Below are 16,733 nucleotides of genomic sequence, written 5' to 3'. Positions count from 1 at the left end.
GACGCTGGCGGCGGTCCCAGTGTGCGTGAGGGACTGGCAGAGGCTGGGAGGTGACACTTTGAGCCTCGCCCCTCTTTAAATTCCCAAAATGTTCCTTTCAAAATGCCACTCTCACCCACGGGACCAGCACTGCAAGGAGGGGAACACTCAGCATGGGCTCTCAGAATTACCTCTGGCATTTCCTCCTCTCTGTTCTCCTCTGTAAGTAGAAATTAATTTGATTATTTATTGCTGCTATACATTTAGAGGATATCATTAAGAAACATTTGAAATTATAATCAAGGAAGGGGAGCTGCTAAAAAAGAAATATAAATCCAATAGCATGCAATATTTACAGGGTTGTGAGTTTTTTATTTTTTTAGCTTGAAGGCATTGGATTTCAGCAGGTATTTTAGTAGGGATACAAAGCTGTAAGTAGGTAAAAGAATGAGAGCAAAGTATTCAGAAAACTCATCTGAAAGATCAAACATACAGTGTCTGACCAGATTTTATAACTTTTTTTACCCCTAGGCTTAGTTATGAATGATGCATTTTGCCAATTTTTCTCCTTTGAGAGACTCTTTAGGGAAAAAAATAAAACATGGATTAGGCTGTATTAACTTTGCTATGTTCTCACTGCACTTCAAGAGATTTTTTAAAAATCTAGAAAATCAGAGGGCTGCATTATTTTATTCTTAATGTCTGGTTTCATGTCATTCAGTGCAGATGAGCTCAAGTTTCTTGACTGATCAATATCTGCTGTTAAAAATCTGGGAGATACAAGCACAGGATCTTACAATTCAGTCTGTATTTGGGTGTAAAAAAGATATCAGTCCATAGGAAGAGTTTTGAAAAACATAAATTGTAACATTACAAGTTTCTATGTTGACATTAAAACGATATGAAAATGCCACCTTGATTTTACAGGTGAATAGAGTCAAAAGCAGGTAATTAATGTGGTCCTTAAGAATTTGATAGAGCTGCTCCGGTATACCCTGAGAATCCTCTAAAATTCATTCAGCCAAACCCAAAGATCCTGGATAATAAATCAGCATTCTAAGGAGTAAAATTGCAATAAGGCAGGAGGGTATGTCTGGGTTTTTAACAGGAACAAAGCCACTCTTCAAAATTAAATTAGAATTACCAGATAAAGTAAATTAAATAAGCCCAAATTAGCCTGACTATTTAATCACAAGGGGGAAAGGGTTTGATTTTCCTTTTAAAGAAACTTTGAGAGTGTTAGAAATGTTGACACCTTCACACTTGGGAACTACAGGAGTTATAATTTATTTGTAATTAGAAATAAACACAGGAAAGTAATAAATTTTCACCCAAGATTAATAAGATTTAGAACATCAACTGAAAGATATCCTCAGAAAAATTGTTCTCTCCTGCCTGACAGAAAATAACTAGGAAAGAAATAAATAGCTTGCAAAGAAATTGAAACAATAAAATATGCACAAACAGGTGAGGAGAAAATTGGGCTGAAAAAAATAATTCTTCTAATTTTTAATTTTCCTGTTAAATCTCTGGGAATTTTACTTTAGAGCAATCATAGGACCATAGAATCATTTAGGATGGAAAAGTTCTTTAGGATTGAGTCCAACCTTAAACCTAACACTGATGAATCCACCACTAAACCCTTTCCTTACTCTAAATAAAATAATATTTATGAGAAAAAAAGTACATAGAAAAATGAAGGGAAAAAAAAGTAGACAAGGAATAGAAACGTAATGTAAATCTCTACATTTATACAGAAAAAAAGTATTACCAGGAAACTGGTAAGATCTCCTCAAATTTAAGCAAGTGGAAAAGGAAGTAACAGAGATTTCGTGGTAGTTGAGGAACAGCAAAGAATATGAAAGTGGAAATGAGGAAGGAAAGGAATAACAATGAAGACGAGAACATTGAGTGAATTTTTCACAAAAGAACAAAGTTACGCTTGGTAGACTATTAAAGTACTTCACAGAATTACAGGGCAACAATCCATAATCCACATTTCTGAAATTCTGACAGGTACCCTAATGGCATTAGAGGGGAGAGACACAACGACTGCAGCCACTGAGAGCCACCAAAATGTCTTGGGGAACACAAACAGCAGCAGCACAACTGAGCCAACTTCAAAGGTCTCAGATGGCTCTGGGACAGCAGAGGCCACCACACAGAGCCCAGCCGCCCCCAGCCCTGTGACTTCCACCTCTGGCACCCCTCCTGCCTCAGCTACCAGCAAGGTCAGGTCTTCATCCACTCTGGGCAGCAGCACAGAGACACCAGAACCGGGACACACCGCCCCAGCCCTGTCACGGGGACAGCCCACGGCCACCTCACCACCCACGGGGAGCCCCTCACCCTCCACGGCCAGGACATCTGCAGGCAGCAGTGCCACGACTCCTCCTGGAGAAGGGGAGAGCTCCACCATGAACCAGGAGATCAGAACAACAACTCAACCCAATGCTGAGACCTCCCATTCCCTCCCTTCCACATCCCCGGTGTCGGTGACGAAGGTGGTGGGTGGAGAAGGGACAATGGACACTCCAGCCACAGCAATAATGTCAGGAGGGGCCTCACTGGGGACATCTCCTAGGAGTGGGGCAGTGAGCCCAGCATTGCCAACAACAGGAACTGGCACCACCACTGCCCCAGAGAGTGGCACTGCTTCCTCCCTGTTCTTCAGCTCAGCAGTGATGAGCCACTCCTCCTCCTCCTCCTCCTCCTCCTCTCCCGAGGGCTCCTCAGCTGTGCCTCCCAGCCCACAGCCAAGCAGCACCAGCAGCACCACTGGGGCACCCCTGGCCACCACATCCCACCCATCCACTGCCCTGCTGTTCTCCACTGCTGGGCATACAGACACGGCGCCGGACGGTGTGACAGCAGAGGAGGTGACACCCAGCTCAGCTCCCAGCACAGCCAGCACCAACCCAGTGCCTTCTGCCTCAGAAACCAGTGCACCCAGCCACTCATCCTCAGCAGGCAGCAGCACGGAGACACCAGAACTGGGACACACCTCCCCAGCCCTGCCACGGGGACAGCCCACGGCCACCTCGCCGCCCACGGGGAGCCCCTCGCCCTCCACGGCCACGGCCTCTGCAGGCAGCAGTGCCACGACTCCTCCTGGAGAAGGGGAAAGTTCCACCATAAACCAGGAGATCACAACTACTGAGCCCACTGCCAACACCTCCCACTTCCTCCCTTCCACATCCCTGGCAACCCCATCCACGACCAACCTTAATATATCAACATCTGTTAGTCCTGGGACTTGCTGTGAGTATTTTAACATATGATACTAAATTTATTTTGCTCTAATTTTGGAAGAATTTAGTATAATTTTATTACATTATTGTTATTTTTGTTCAGAATTTGAGCTCTTTACGATGTCTTTTTTAAGATGGGAATTTAATCCAGGAATATGAATCCCTGCATCTATCTATTTTCTGAAAAGCTGCAGCTCCTGTCTGTATTTGCTTTTGAAATGACTCACCTTGTGTTAGGCAGTGCCACAAAGGTAAAATGCTATGTGGTTATGCTGCATAGGCCAAGTTATGACAACAGGAAGTTTTATTGGTTTTTATTGGTTTTTATTGGTTTTTATTGGTTTTTATTGGTTTTTATTGGTTTTATTGGTTTTGCTGCTTTTGATCTTGAAATTTCCTTTCACAGAATACTAGACAGTTTCTCCATTGGGAAAACCCAGTTGAATTTTTTTTTTTTTTGCTAACTCAATTCTCGTTTGTTTCCATACTAATTCTTTTCTAATGTATCTTTAATTTTTTTTGGCCAAAGGGCTATCTTGTCCATATTCAAAGAAAATACAGTAATGAACCTTTCATCATTTTTCAATGGATAAAAAAAGTAAAGCAAGAATGGAAAAGAGGAGAATTGCAGCCTTTCTGTACTCTGAACCTGAAAAACAAAGGCAGCATTACTTCCATCTTTAGAGCACATAAGACTTCTTCAAGATCTATTAGTCCAAGGGGTTAATCCATCCCTGATCTGGAGTCACAGGGCTCATGGAGTGCAGCACACACAATAAGGTACAATTTGGTGTGTGACAATGGCTCTGTGGCCAAGGACAGTGGCCAGTGGCTCCTCAGGGGTCACTCCTGGACTGGCACCATTCAGTGTCCTTGTGGGTGACACTGACAGAAGGATTGAGGCCACCCTCAGCAGATTTGCTGATGCCACCACACTGTGTGGTGCAGTTGACACTGTGGAGGGAAGCGATGGCATCCAGAGGGACCTGGACACGCTTCCAAGGTGGCCCCCGTGAACCTCACACAGTCCAGGTGAGGTCAAGTGCAAGGTCCTGGATATAATTTCAGAAAGGGAAGCCTGATAAAATCACAAAAATGCATAATTATGCAAATATCACTCAAGGCAGTTTCTACACCTTGGTAAAGCTCTCTTGGACCCAGTAAATGTTCACTGGGTGCCTGCTTGCAGGGATAAATCACTATGATAGGTGATTTTTCTTAACCCTATTATGAAGCACATTTAATAAATGCCTCTCTACTGCTCTGAATTTAAGTTTTACTGGTGGTATTTTAAGAATCCATCCTCCTGAAGATATCAGGATGAGTCAAATGTCAGTTCACATCAGAACGCTCATGTTTTTCTCAACCAGCCTCATCAATTCCCTATTACCTAAAAGCAACATTGTACTATTCTGACCATTTACCACACTTTGCCTGCAGTTACGAAGGCTAGGAGCAAGCAGAATGACATCCATTTGTGTTTTGGAGCCATCAAACCAAGTATGGTTTCTGTCTGTTGAGCAAATGGTTCTCTTCTGCTCTTTCGGGAGAATGAGGTGGAAAACTGAAATCAGCTCCAAAAAAACACACAAGAGTTTATATTTGTTTCATTAGTATTTTTTTTCTTCAATAGTAAACGTGTAGAATTGCAGAAGTGAAATGAGCTGCATGAAACTCTCACACTTTGCAGTGCCAGTGTCCATCAGTGTTCAGAAGGTGACTGCAGAAGAAATACAGCTCAACTGGACCAGCAGCAGCAACGGCAGCTTCTCCATCTCTGTCAAGGATGATGGAAAGGAGATTCAGGCAATAACTACAAATGAGACAGAAGCTGTGTTTAAAAAACTGCATCCTGGCCAGGACTACACCATTTCTGTGGCAGTGTCATCTTGTGCTAAGGACAGTCCTAATACAGTCACTGTCCGGACAGGTACCTCCTCCATCACCCTGGCACCTCTTTCTAATTAATATAAACTCACTGTATCTTGTTGCCATATGATCTGGATTTGATCTCACATACCCTTATTCCTGCAAGTTATTTTTTATTTATTTGACTGATCCCCTTATTTGGATGGGACTGCTTGAATTAAAGAGGAATTTGCAAGTGTAAGAGCTTGCTGTGTAAAATTTCTGATCACGTTGTATGATTGAGCCAGATAATTCTGTACAGAAGTCAGGATATTTTGGTTGTAAATTTACCAGAAAATATTCTGGTAGTGTGAAGTTTAGGTTCTACATGCTCTTGTGAATGCAGGCAGCCCTTATTTGTCACTGTTACCTTTTAAATTCCATCCTAGGTTATAGACATTAAGGCAAAGAGTTTAATTATGTCTCTGTGCTGAAACTGGTTCTGAAGGAACATGGCACACAGCATCCCTCTAAATCAAGATTTCTCCTTTTAAAACTCCCCATTGCCATCTCCTCCTTAGCCAATTCCTTTAAAAAAAACTTTTTCCACTAAACAAATTGCCACTTGGCACTGTATACCATCGCTTCTCCATCACTGGAGAATACTTTTTGAGCTCTCTAATGGATTGCCTGATTTTTCTCAAAACCTTTCTAGGGCCATTATTTTGGCAGTGGACTGTGGGGTTCCTTCTGATGGACTTAGCCTCTCTTAGTCTTTAGTACCACAAAGCCAAGGAATTATTATCATTATTTCCATTGAAATCTTCCAATTCTTCAGTCACTGGCTTTCATTTATTACTTTCTCTATTCAAGGAAAATAAAAAATTGTTTCCTATTGAAGTCTGGAGCCATCTGCCTTACCAGAAATTTGTTTGTAAGCTAATTAAAAAGAGCAATAAAACCAAGTGGTCCATATTTTATGTGAAATTAAAGATTATGTTCAAGTCTATGAGAACTACAGATAGAATCCAATGTTCTAACCACATAAAACCTGCTATACCAGCCTTTAATGGGTTTTGACCCTTCATAAATAATTCAGATCAGCAAGTCCAGACAAGCATACTGAGATTATGCATATCTTTTTCCCAAATAAATTGCAGATGACTTTTACTTCTGAAAACTCCATCTAGCTTACCTGAGTTGTGCAAGCCTGTAATAGCACAACCTATATCTTTAGCTGTCATAAGAAATCAGAGTTCTCAATGCTATTTCAGTGAGTTCTCAAATACCACCTACCCACCCACCACCTGCCTCTCTTTTGATGTGCTCCAATTTTATAATTTGCAATTCTAAGTTCTCTGTAGGCCAAAGGAATTGCTGCTTAGGTGACTCCTTGGCCATATTAAAGATTTTCACCTATTCCGTAATTTTCTTATTAGCATTAATAATGCAAGCACAGAAATTATTATCTTGATTTTTACATTTATTTTGCAGATTCTCATTCCTGCTTAGAAAGAACTGAGTTGTGTTTTGCACAAAGTACTGGCTGTTCTGACTTAAAAGGCATTGTATGCTCCAGTAAGTTTATAGAACCTTAACATTTGTTTATCCATAACCACGGGGTATTATTTCACAATATAGTATCTCCCAGGAGTATTTTGCCATCTGCTTTATTTTGTCAGTTCACACAGCATCTGAAGTTCACACTTCTTTGGTGAAGAAGCTGCCTCCATCAAACTTCAGTGTCAGCTTCCAGCTCTATTTTAGTCTGGACTTTTCTATGTAAAGCTTTCTTCTTTTGGCTCAGGGCTCATCCACCTACTCAGGAGGATTTAAACTCACTCAGAGCCTTGCAGAGTCTCACAGACTGGTGTTACTTCTGCTGGAATCAATGGGAGAGTGGCTGTGGAATAAGGGAGTGGGATGTACCCTAAATAATACAGGAATGGTGAACAAGTCGTGAGGGTTGTGATGGCTGAAAAACTTGGAGAGACTCAGGTCTGAAGGTTCCAAAGCCACTGCATTAGACACACATGATACACTTTAAAAATAATAATAATAATAATAATAATAATAGTAATAGTAATAATAATAATAATAATAATAATAATAATAATAATAATAATAATAATATTGTTTCTGGTTTTATCAATTCATATTATAAAGACATGAGATATTTAAGTCCAAAGACAAATTGTGGAGGTAATCCTGGGATTCACTTAACTGTTTCTCCTTTTTAAAATTTTTTTCCAGATAACCAAGCATTTGCCTGCAAAGTTTGGTTAACAAATGAGATATTTAACAGTACACTTTATGACTCTGAGAGTAAAGACTACATAGCAATGTCTGCAAGTTTCAAAGCAAAAGTAAGTTGATGCAATGTTTTTGTGAATGAATGAACTGCAGAAAGGCTTGTGATTAGCAGCCTTAGTCTCCTACATTCATTGTTAAATCAGGACTCTGACAGGTAAAAAATTAAAAACAGTATAGGAAGCACAAAATCCACCAAGGACAGAGATTGTTGTCTGATGAGGGGGGCTATATTCCCTAAGCCATCCTCAAATATAAGTTGCTTAGTGAAAGGCACTTTAAAATTCTATTTTTGTAAGGAACATCCCGTTCTGTTTATTTTCTCCCACTTCACTAAACTGAGGCCCGTGGAGACAAAAAAAAAGGATGTTACTCAAAACCAGCATTTCAGCACAGATTTGGAAACATGAAAACTTTGCAAGTGTGCACTGTAAATCCAGATTATTGGCAATTCACCTCGTGGAAGTGGCCGCAGGATTGGACAAAATATCAAGGGGTGCATCTCAGGGGGAAAATGAGGAGAGAAAGTGGAAGCTTTGAGCTAGTAATGCTGACAGGCAGAAGTATCAGTCTGCCACTCAACTGTCTTTAGCAGCATGTTAAAAAAAACCCTAATAATTTTGACGCCTCTCAGGAATCCTGATGCATATAAACCTGCTGGAAATGTAAATCTACTGTGGGATTGGGGCAGACTACTTTAAATAACTAACACAGCTAATTTTAGTGTTATGATCATACCCTTTAGCTAAGAAACTCCACAGATTTCAAAATCAGTAATTAATTTGTTCTCACCACGCCAACCCGGAGGTAACCTTGTCTTATGACTGCTAACATCTCCATTTCATGGATAGAAAATTTATTTTGGTGGATGTAAAAGGTTTCCTCCAACCTGACTGAATGCAGCAGCAGGAGTTCCTTTACCGGCTTTTAATAAGCTTTTACCTCATGCAAAGTGTCAGCTTTTCTTCAAGAAAAGGGCAAAATCAAAGAGAGGCTGTACTAATATGATTGAAAATATAGACAATTTCTCTGTATCAACTGGATTTTTTCCCCCAATTTGAACATTGAACTATTTCTTTTATATTCCACAGTACTATCATTCTGTAATTGTAGCTTTGAAATGCTACAATTTTGCCTGCATAAGTCAGTTTCCTAGCCAGATTGCTCATCAAGGTGAGGAAAAGAAAATAATTTTTGGATCCTCTGGCCAAAGAACTTAAAGGGATGTAAAGTTTGGGGTGAGGGTTTATTCCATAGAAAAGGTGGAGGCAGATAACTGAGCAGTGACTCAGAACAAGGTCTGTTATCATCTATGAAAAATAGTAATCTTTCGGACTTTTCAGGTAAAATACCATATTTATCCACAGGGAGAAGATAGCTTCTCTTAGTGGGTTGAATCAAACACCTAATTTTCTGAAAAGATCAGTCCTGACAAAAACATTTCAACCAGTCTTACTTAAAAAAGGGCTCTGCTTGCTCTTGCTTTATATCCGTATGAAAGCACTAAGCAAGGCTCTACTTTTGGAGATATCAGTGTAATTGATTTGATTTTGATTGATGCCATAGGAATACACTTGGTTTATGCCAGAATGATTGAGAGGCAAATCACACCCTTGTCTCTCTTTGTAATGGTATTCTGTAGTGCCATGACTTTGAAAATCTGGCAACAAAAAGAAGTTTTAAACCTCTCATATGAAGTTTTATGCTGGTAGTGCATGCAGGACCACGCTTGAAATTTAGTTGCATGTGTTAAAAAAAAGTTAGGGGACACTGAACATAACTTTAGAAATATTGTAGATTCTTTGTAGATTCCACATTTTGTAGATTCTTTGTAGAGTCCAAATTTTGTACAGTCGGGGTCCCATATGGGTTTGTGGAGGAGGACAACTTGTTTTAATGCATTATTCATTGAAAACTAGCTAAACAGATTGGAGCTTTGGAAGTCAAACTCAGATTTCACATTTTCAATCACAGACAATGCATCGCTCCGGAATCCTCTTTCCATAAGTGTTTTTATTTGTTATCCCAAAGTAATTACCTTGAAAGAGTAGCAAGTGAGGAAAATTTAATATCCTGACGTGTTCCTGCTCTGCCTCAGCTGACTGACCATTGGAATAAATATCAATTTCACCTCGCACAGGTTGTTGCAGAAATGAACACTAAACTGGGGAATAACCACTCCGACATTTTTGTGCTGGGGTTCAGATCTGGCAGTGTGATTGTTGATTTTCTCTTTCTGCTGCCAAAAGAAGAAGCCATGGATGTGGCTGCTATACAGACCCACCTGAGTGACGTGCTAAAGAGCAAGTTTGGAAGCAAAAGTGAAGTGCAAAGTAAGTGATGCAGAAACAGCTTTTCTGTAATGGTGTGGGGATTAAAGGGTCAGATCTACTGCTGTTAAATTAAGATGGATAAATTAACTTCTCTCTTTTAAGAGATTCAGATAGTTCAAGTAACCTATTTAAACATTCACTGAACACATAGTGACTTAATACAGATTATGGACCTATTTTGAGGAGTCATTACACATACCCATTTCCAGACTCAAAGGATGAGTTCTCTTCACACTAAAGGATCTAAAGACTCTCAAGTTACACCATTCCATCCAGCAAATAGCTGTTATGGGTGTCACCAAGAGATCACAAGGACCCTCAGAAAAGATTTCCAGTTAACAAATCTTCACCACACACAAAAATATTTTCAATGTTATTGGAAAGTTTCAAAGCTGCCAAGCAGTAAAACACAGCTGTCATGTAGGGCTCCAGGATTTCTCACACCCACTTTTTTTTTGCTGTTTCTAGCTAACATTCCTCAAATGTGCTTTAAATTTCCAGCTCTGTCATTTCAGTCATCAACTGACAACAGCTCCTCCTGGAGAGTAGCAGTGATTGTCCTTGGAGTTTTACTTGGAGTTGCCTTAGTGCTGATTCTCCTGGCAGTAGTGTTTTACATCCATGTCAGAAGATCAGGTAAATATTTGGTTGAATCCTCAGGACTCATTGGAATGTTTGTCTACAAGCACTTATAAGATAAACGATCGGTTTCACTTAAATATTTTGGGCGAGGCAGAAAATTTATATATTTATCTTTGTGCATAATAACTTAGGATAATTCCACCCTTTCCTTCCCAATGGCCATTGTCAAATTCCTCAGCTTCTAACAACACCTCATGAATCTTCCTTTAAACAGGTATGGATTTTTCCACATTGTACACATGGTAGAGTGAGGAACAAACTTCTCTTCAGCCTATCCCCTATAGGTACTGCAATGACTCTTAACACTGAAAATCTAGAGAGACAAGACCCAAACTACTCAATACTGTGTGTAGGTGACACTGAAAACAGGGTGACTGAGCTGGTAGCTGTGGCAGGCCACCTGAATGCTCAGCTGAGCCCAGAGACATCCTGTTGAGTTTTGTGCATTTGCCCAAGAGTGATTCACCTCCCCTGAGACTTTTATCACTGTATAAAATTATATATATATATATATATATATATATATATATATATATATATATATACCTTTTTCTCTCCTGTGACTGCAGAATGAGCCCAGGGTATTTAGTGTTACAGCTTGATTAGGAGTTTGGAGAAAAATGGGATTACATCTCAGTTGTGTGGACTTGTAGAGAAGTCTGGTGCACCAGAAACTTGATTAAGAGGCTTCTAAATTCAAGGTTTCTTTAATTGCTGGGCTATGAAGGAATAACTGCTTATATGTGTCAAATGTACAACATGCTAAATACAGCTGTGCTTTCACAGCATATTCTCAGAGATGGGGAAGGAAAAAATTGGGTTAATTTGAGCCAAAAGTACTTCACTCACCTATTTTTGCCTGTCAGAAATGGTTAGCTGAGCAAGGATGTGCCATATAATGCACTTTTGTCCTGCTCTTGATAATCCCAAAGTCAAGTCCAGTAAAATGGAAGCAACCTCTGTGGCATTGGAGCAGACTTTGCTTCAGATTTCTTCTAATTGCTTTTAGGGCAATTAGAAGAATTGACCTTTACCTTTTCCCACCACTCTTCACTGCAGTCCTGGTGCAGTTACATTCTGTCCCTACTGTGGTGCAGTTTTTCCTGCTCGGAATGTGCTGAACAGATGCCAAAGGAGCAGTTTACTGCTGTGCATATTCCCAGCAGGATTTATGGGTTTAATTCCAAACCAGCTCTCCCTGTATCTGTGCATTTTGTCAGTCTGCATACGTTTGGAATTCCTGTTGAGGTACTGAGCATCCCATGATGTTGAGGCCCTGCCTCACACCCTTTTTGGGGGTTAGGTTGTGATTATTTGGCACAGATTAGAGTACATTGGTGCCAGAGCTGCAGGACCAGCAGTGTGGAGGTGCACAAGCAGCTCTGCTCTGCTCCATGTGCAGCCAGCCTTCATTCTTCTCATCCCTCCTTCCCTGTGCCAAAACACAGCTCCTGGGACAGCCCTGCTGAGAATCCTGTCTGGAATATTATTTTTAGTAACAGGGACCTATGAAACAGGGTATTGCATGCCTTTTCCTTCCATGTAGGGTCATCTTGTCTATCCTGATTGAGATCTGGGGTGTGGAGTCACAGACACCTCACTGGTGGGAAGAGATTGGTTAGTATTTGTTAAATTTATATTAAGTGGTTTTTAAATATAGCGAACTCTGGTGTTCTACTCACTGAGTAGTCACTCAACAATGTATTCTGTCAGTAAATACAAGTTCTCCAGAGAGCTCTGTTGAAAATAAAAATGAGTGCTCTCTCTATATTAATACTCCTTTATTTCATTTTTGAGAGATCTGCCTTGAATAGCAAATCCTCATTGTCAGTAAACCTTTCTGATGTTGTAAATAGTGTTAAATAGAGACCATGTACAGCAGGCTTGAACAATCCTGGGACTGTTCATGCAAAATGTATTTAATGTCTTTGGGAAAAAAAAAAGTGGCATTTTAAACAATTTTATTGAAGATGCTTTACAAATAAAATCTTTATTTTTGCAATTGTGCATTCTGAAGGAATCTGCTGTTCTTGTTTTGTCATGTAATTTGGATCCTCCTCTACCTGCGGGGGGGAGAGGGTGGCCAGTGCAGTCAACAACAGAGATGACCTTGGCATGATTACACAGAAGGATGATCTTTGAGCTAAATCAAGCAAGAGAGAAAATCTACTGAATCCATCCTTTATTACCTTCTACTTCAATAACCCCCCCCCCCCCCCCACCACCACCACCACAGTATGGAGTCTAGGCTCTGGGAACTCTCTGAAAATGAGAGCAGGAGAAGCCAGCCCTCCCCTTTCCACAGAGGAGCATTTGGGAATGCTCCTGAACAGCATCCAGATGGGCTCCTCATGCATGTCCCCTTCTCAGAGAGAGGCAGCAAGTGGGACAGAGGAGTAAATGGCTGAGGATAAGACACTCCATTTATTGAGGCAGCTGGCTCCTGTTGGAGTCAGTGGGATTTAAGCAATTCCTTCATTGTTGTGTTCCAGGATGTTTATGAGAAAGGGCATTTTTCCTGTGTCAGACTTGCTTTTCCCCCTGGAACTGACTGACACTATGATACAGAAAAACCAGAGCTAGCTACCTTTTGGGGTCTGTATGTCTCTGTGTGTTGGGGTGAACCCAGGAGTGTAAAAGTCCCTGTTCTCCCATCCCGTGCAGCCAAAGGAGTCTGGAATGCATAGGATCAGCTTCTCAAGGTTGTTCATTTTCTTTTAGCTGTAACATTCTTCCTCTGACCTGCTGAGCTCTGTCCAGCAGGTCGGCCATGGCATTCTGTGTCTCGCCTTGGGCAGCATTTACATTTTATACTAAAAACTACATGTACTATATTTACAATATTGTTCCAATGCCTATCATTTATGTTAGACAGTGTGTCTCTACGTTAAAACAATAGAAAAATGTCACCATCACACCAAGACATGGAGGACATGAAGAAGGAGAAGAAGGCCAGGACACGCCCAAATCACTTCATCTTGACCCCCTGAACTACATTCTAAAAGCCCCAAAATTCTACTTTTTCACCCTGTGTTAATTCACCCATCACACTACTCAAACCCTTGCGGCTTGTAATTCCTCATACAAACTTGGCAGCTTTTTCCACAGGCTAAAATCAAAGCCACAGGTGTTTTTGACTTTGTGCCAGGGTCTCTGAGCCCCCTGCCAGGGTCTGGATATATCCAGGGCAGCCAGAGGGATGTGCTGGGCTCTGACACCTGCCAGTTCCTTCCTGCATGCTGTGATCGAGGCCAAGGTGCTAGGAAATACTGTGCTCTGCTCCTGTTGGAACTGATGAGATGAGACTCAAGTCTTCAGCTGACTTTTTTTTAGCAATTTCACTTTTCCACGATTTATTATTCCAGCTGCTGTCAATAACCAAAAGCTTTTGCTTCACAAGTATGAGAAAATCATGGTGCTCTGGAACCAGGACCCTTCCCAGTTATTCCACATTCCCAAGGGCACAGGCAGTTTGGGACTGGATAAAGCCAAGCTTAGGAAGAGCAGGTTGTGCACTTGCCAACTTCTATCTAATTGAGATTATTTAGGCTAAGGAGTTGCCATCTATCTAATTGAGGTTATTTAGGCTGTGCTAGGAATTTCCCTTAGTGCCTCTGTCATTGTAGATTCATGATGGAACAACACCTTGAAAGGGAGAAGAAAGCAACAGGACAAGCTCTCAGACTTAACCAAGCAGGGGGAACACTGGCAATGCCATGTCTGTGACAAGCCAGGTGCCAGAGGATCAGAAGGAGCTGAGGATCAACACATGGAAGCCATAAGTCCCCTCTGCAGGGAGCTGAATCTGCCATGTGCTGCAAGAAAGACTGGAGTGAGACACTAAAGGGTCTGAAACACTCAAGTGACACAAATCAGCAAAAAGAGGGGCCAAAGTCACAAAAAAGCATAGCAAGGTGCCTTCCCCAAACGTAGCTACTTGCTGTCCTCTTCTCAAATGTCAGAACTCAAAATGTTCCTCAGACATTTTTGGATATTCGGTCAGAAGCATTTGAGACCCTGGCAGGCAGCTGGAAACAGCTGTGATTTTGGGTTTGAACCATGGAATGATTTACCAACCTTGCAGGAAGAGCAAGAAGTCACAAAAGTTTAGATATGATAGTAGAAGTAGTCGCAAAGTAGAGGGAAGAATTTTTGAGTGCTGTACAGGGAGGGTTTTAAGTCTTGTACAGGGGGGTTTTGGTTTTGTACATGGGGGTCAGAGGTTTTAAGATGGAGGGATTTGGGCCTGCCCTGTCCTCCCTCTTTCTTCTTCCTTACCTCCATGTTCTTGGTGATGTTGGCACTCACAGATTGGTTTAGAGTAGAAAGGCACCATTTAATATAGGCAATAGGCATTGGGGAAAAACTGTAACCATGTAACAAGTAATGTACAATATAAAAGATAGAAAAGCACCATTTAATATAGGTAACAGGCATTGGGGAAAAACTATAAACATGTAACATGTAATGTACCATATAAAAGACAGCAGCAGCCCTGGGTGGGAGAGAAGAAGCAGTCGGGAGTCAGAGAGGATGTCAGGGTGTGTGTGTGCCTCTGCCTGAGCTGTGAGCAAACCACAGCAGCCCCAGAAGAAAATCTTTTAGGTAATTTGCAATAAACTGTCTTGAGACCGAACAACAGAGATTGCTGAGCCTTTCTTTGGAAGCACGGGTTGGAGGAGAGATTTTTCCACCACATGAAGCCACCCCTGACCCAGGGTGAGCTCCGGCACTCAAACAGCAAGGGAGTGCTGTAGGACTTCAGGGCATCCCAAGCACAGATTGACCTGTAGCCTAAGGAGTGCCTGTGTGCCCTTAGCACAGCCTGGAGAAAGGAAATGGGGTTTGGGTCTGGCAGCTGGTGCCAGGAAACAGGCACGACCTGCTGAGACATCAGCCAGCCCCCTGCTCAGACCCACAAATGCACAGGACATTGCAGGGCTTTAGCACTGGCTGTGGCTGGTCCTCATGATTGACTTTGGAATAAAAAACCTGCTGACATCAGCTTCTAAGTGTACTAGGGGGGAAAAATCCAGGAACAGAAATATTACTGTTGGTAATCCAAGCAGGCCTGTCTCATTTTAGTCACATTTATGGGAGCTGGGCTGCCCAAGGACATTGCATTCTGGGGACCTAAATCAATAACATCCTTGTTTAGCTACCATTAAATGGATCAAGCTGGTCTGTCTGCCTGCTGGAAACCCAGTTTTCCCTTTCTTTGCAGATCTAGACTGTGCTGCTGTTGAAAACAAGTTGGATTTAAACATCTTTTGATGTACAAACACCCCCACCTGCCAATCCTTTCCAGTTGAGCAGTTCTTTGCTGCTGCCACTTGTCACCCCCTGCGGGACCCACCTTGGAGCAGCCTGGCCTGCAGGGGCTGCACCCCGGGCCGAGGGAGCCACGCTGCAGCAGCCTGTGCAGAGCTGTGCCCGAGGGATGGGCTCACGCTGCAGCAATTCCTGCACGAGTCTCCCGTGCCGTGGGAGAACTCCATGCACAACCATGGCCCGTGGGAGCTGGAGCAGGGGAAGGACTCCCCTGCCTGAGCAGGGCAGGAGCAGCGGGAGATGGGCTGAGCACAGCCCCCGTTCCCCTCTCCCAGCTGCACTGGGGGATGAGGCAGAGCTCTGCTTTTATTTCTCCTTTTCCTGCTCTGATTTTGCTGGCAATAAATTCAGCTAATATCCCCTACCGAGTGTGTTTTACCCATGATTGTGTTTAGTTAGTGGGCTCTCTCTGACGTTAACTCACAGCCATTGTGTTCCGTCTCACCCATGATGGGAGAGTGACAGAGTGGCTTTGGTGGGTGCCTGGCATCCAGAAGGGCTCATCTCAGCCAGTGACCCTGGGGAGAGCAGGGCCTGTGTTGTATGTGATCAGAACCCCCTGGATCCTGTTCCACTTCAGCCACTAGACCTGAAATGATCTTGGGTTTTGTGGGGAAAAAATCATATTGGAGAACAAATAAAAGGAGAGGCATAGTTTCCACACCCCGCCCCCCTCCTCCCCCCCCCCCCCCCCCCGCCTCCCACCCCATATATTTCATACCCATCATTTGAATAATGGTCTATGGTGTAATTTGGGATATGGCTCTTGCTAAACCTAAGGCAGTTTGGCCAAATTACGATTTTTTAGGGTTTTAAAAATGGAGTGGAATGTGTAATTTCACTTATTCTTAAGAAAGTTAGGTAATGGTTAAAAGATACTGAACAGCCTGGATATGCTTTGGTTGTGACTTCAAAGTTACCATCGCCTGAAGATTTGATATCACAGCGGTGGTCCTTCCTGTTGTTCCCTTTCCCCGTTCATTGGAACAACAGTAACAACCCCTCTGAATTTTGTCATGTCTTTCTGTACATGACCTTA

General features: G+C 42.1%; 1 protein-coding gene across 3 annotated transcripts; it reads left to right on the top strand.

The window, feature by feature from the left end:
- The first annotated feature begins 69 nt into the window (after positions 1 to 69).
- LOC146768833 (uncharacterized) lies at positions 70 to 15,832 on the top strand. 3 transcript variants are annotated; one of them, XM_085586814.1, is made up of 8 exons: positions 70 to 201; positions 1,996 to 3,240; positions 4,921 to 5,160; positions 6,573 to 6,656; positions 7,332 to 7,444; positions 9,529 to 9,721; positions 10,223 to 10,357; positions 15,588 to 15,832. In XM_085586814.1, the coding sequence occupies exons 1-8, from the start codon at positions 153 to 155 to the stop codon at positions 15,635 to 15,637; spliced, it is 2,109 nt and encodes a 702-aa protein (XP_085442940.1). In that variant the 5' UTR covers positions 70 to 152; the 3' UTR covers positions 15,638 to 15,832. The 3 variants fall into 3 exon arrangements, with proteins under 3 accessions (XP_085442940.1, XP_085442944.1, XP_085442931.1); XM_085586818.1 differs by lacking the exon at positions 15,588 to 15,832 and adding an exon at positions 10,578 to 12,567; XM_085586805.1 differs by lacking the exon at positions 15,588 to 15,832 and having other exon boundaries at positions 10,223 to 12,567.
- Positions 15,833 to 16,733: the final 901 nt, after the last annotated feature.

Source organism: Lonchura striata, chromosome 1, assembly GCF_050655825.1.
Source record: "Lonchura striata isolate lonStrDom1 chromosome 1, ASM5065582v1, whole genome shotgun sequence".
NCBI lineage: Eukaryota > Metazoa > Chordata > Aves > Passeriformes > Estrildidae > Lonchura > Lonchura striata.
The sequence above is the reverse complement of the archived record's forward strand: the minus strand, read 5'-3'. Positions and strand labels throughout refer to the sequence as shown.

Bases quoted from the DNA above. Each gene is read 5' to 3' on its own strand.
- LOC146768833 (XM_085586805.1), top strand. From the start codon at position 153: ATGGGCTCTCAGAATTACCTCTGGCATTTCCTCCTCTCTGTTCTCCTC. The intron at 3,241-4,920 runs GTGAGTATTTTA...CACACTTTGCAG, and splicing joins TGTTAGTCCTGGGACTTGCT to TGCCAGTGTCCATCAGTGTT. The intron at 5,161-6,572 runs GTACCTCCTCCA...TTTATTTTGCAG, and splicing joins TACAGTCACTGTCCGGACAG to ATTCTCATTCCTGCTTAGAA.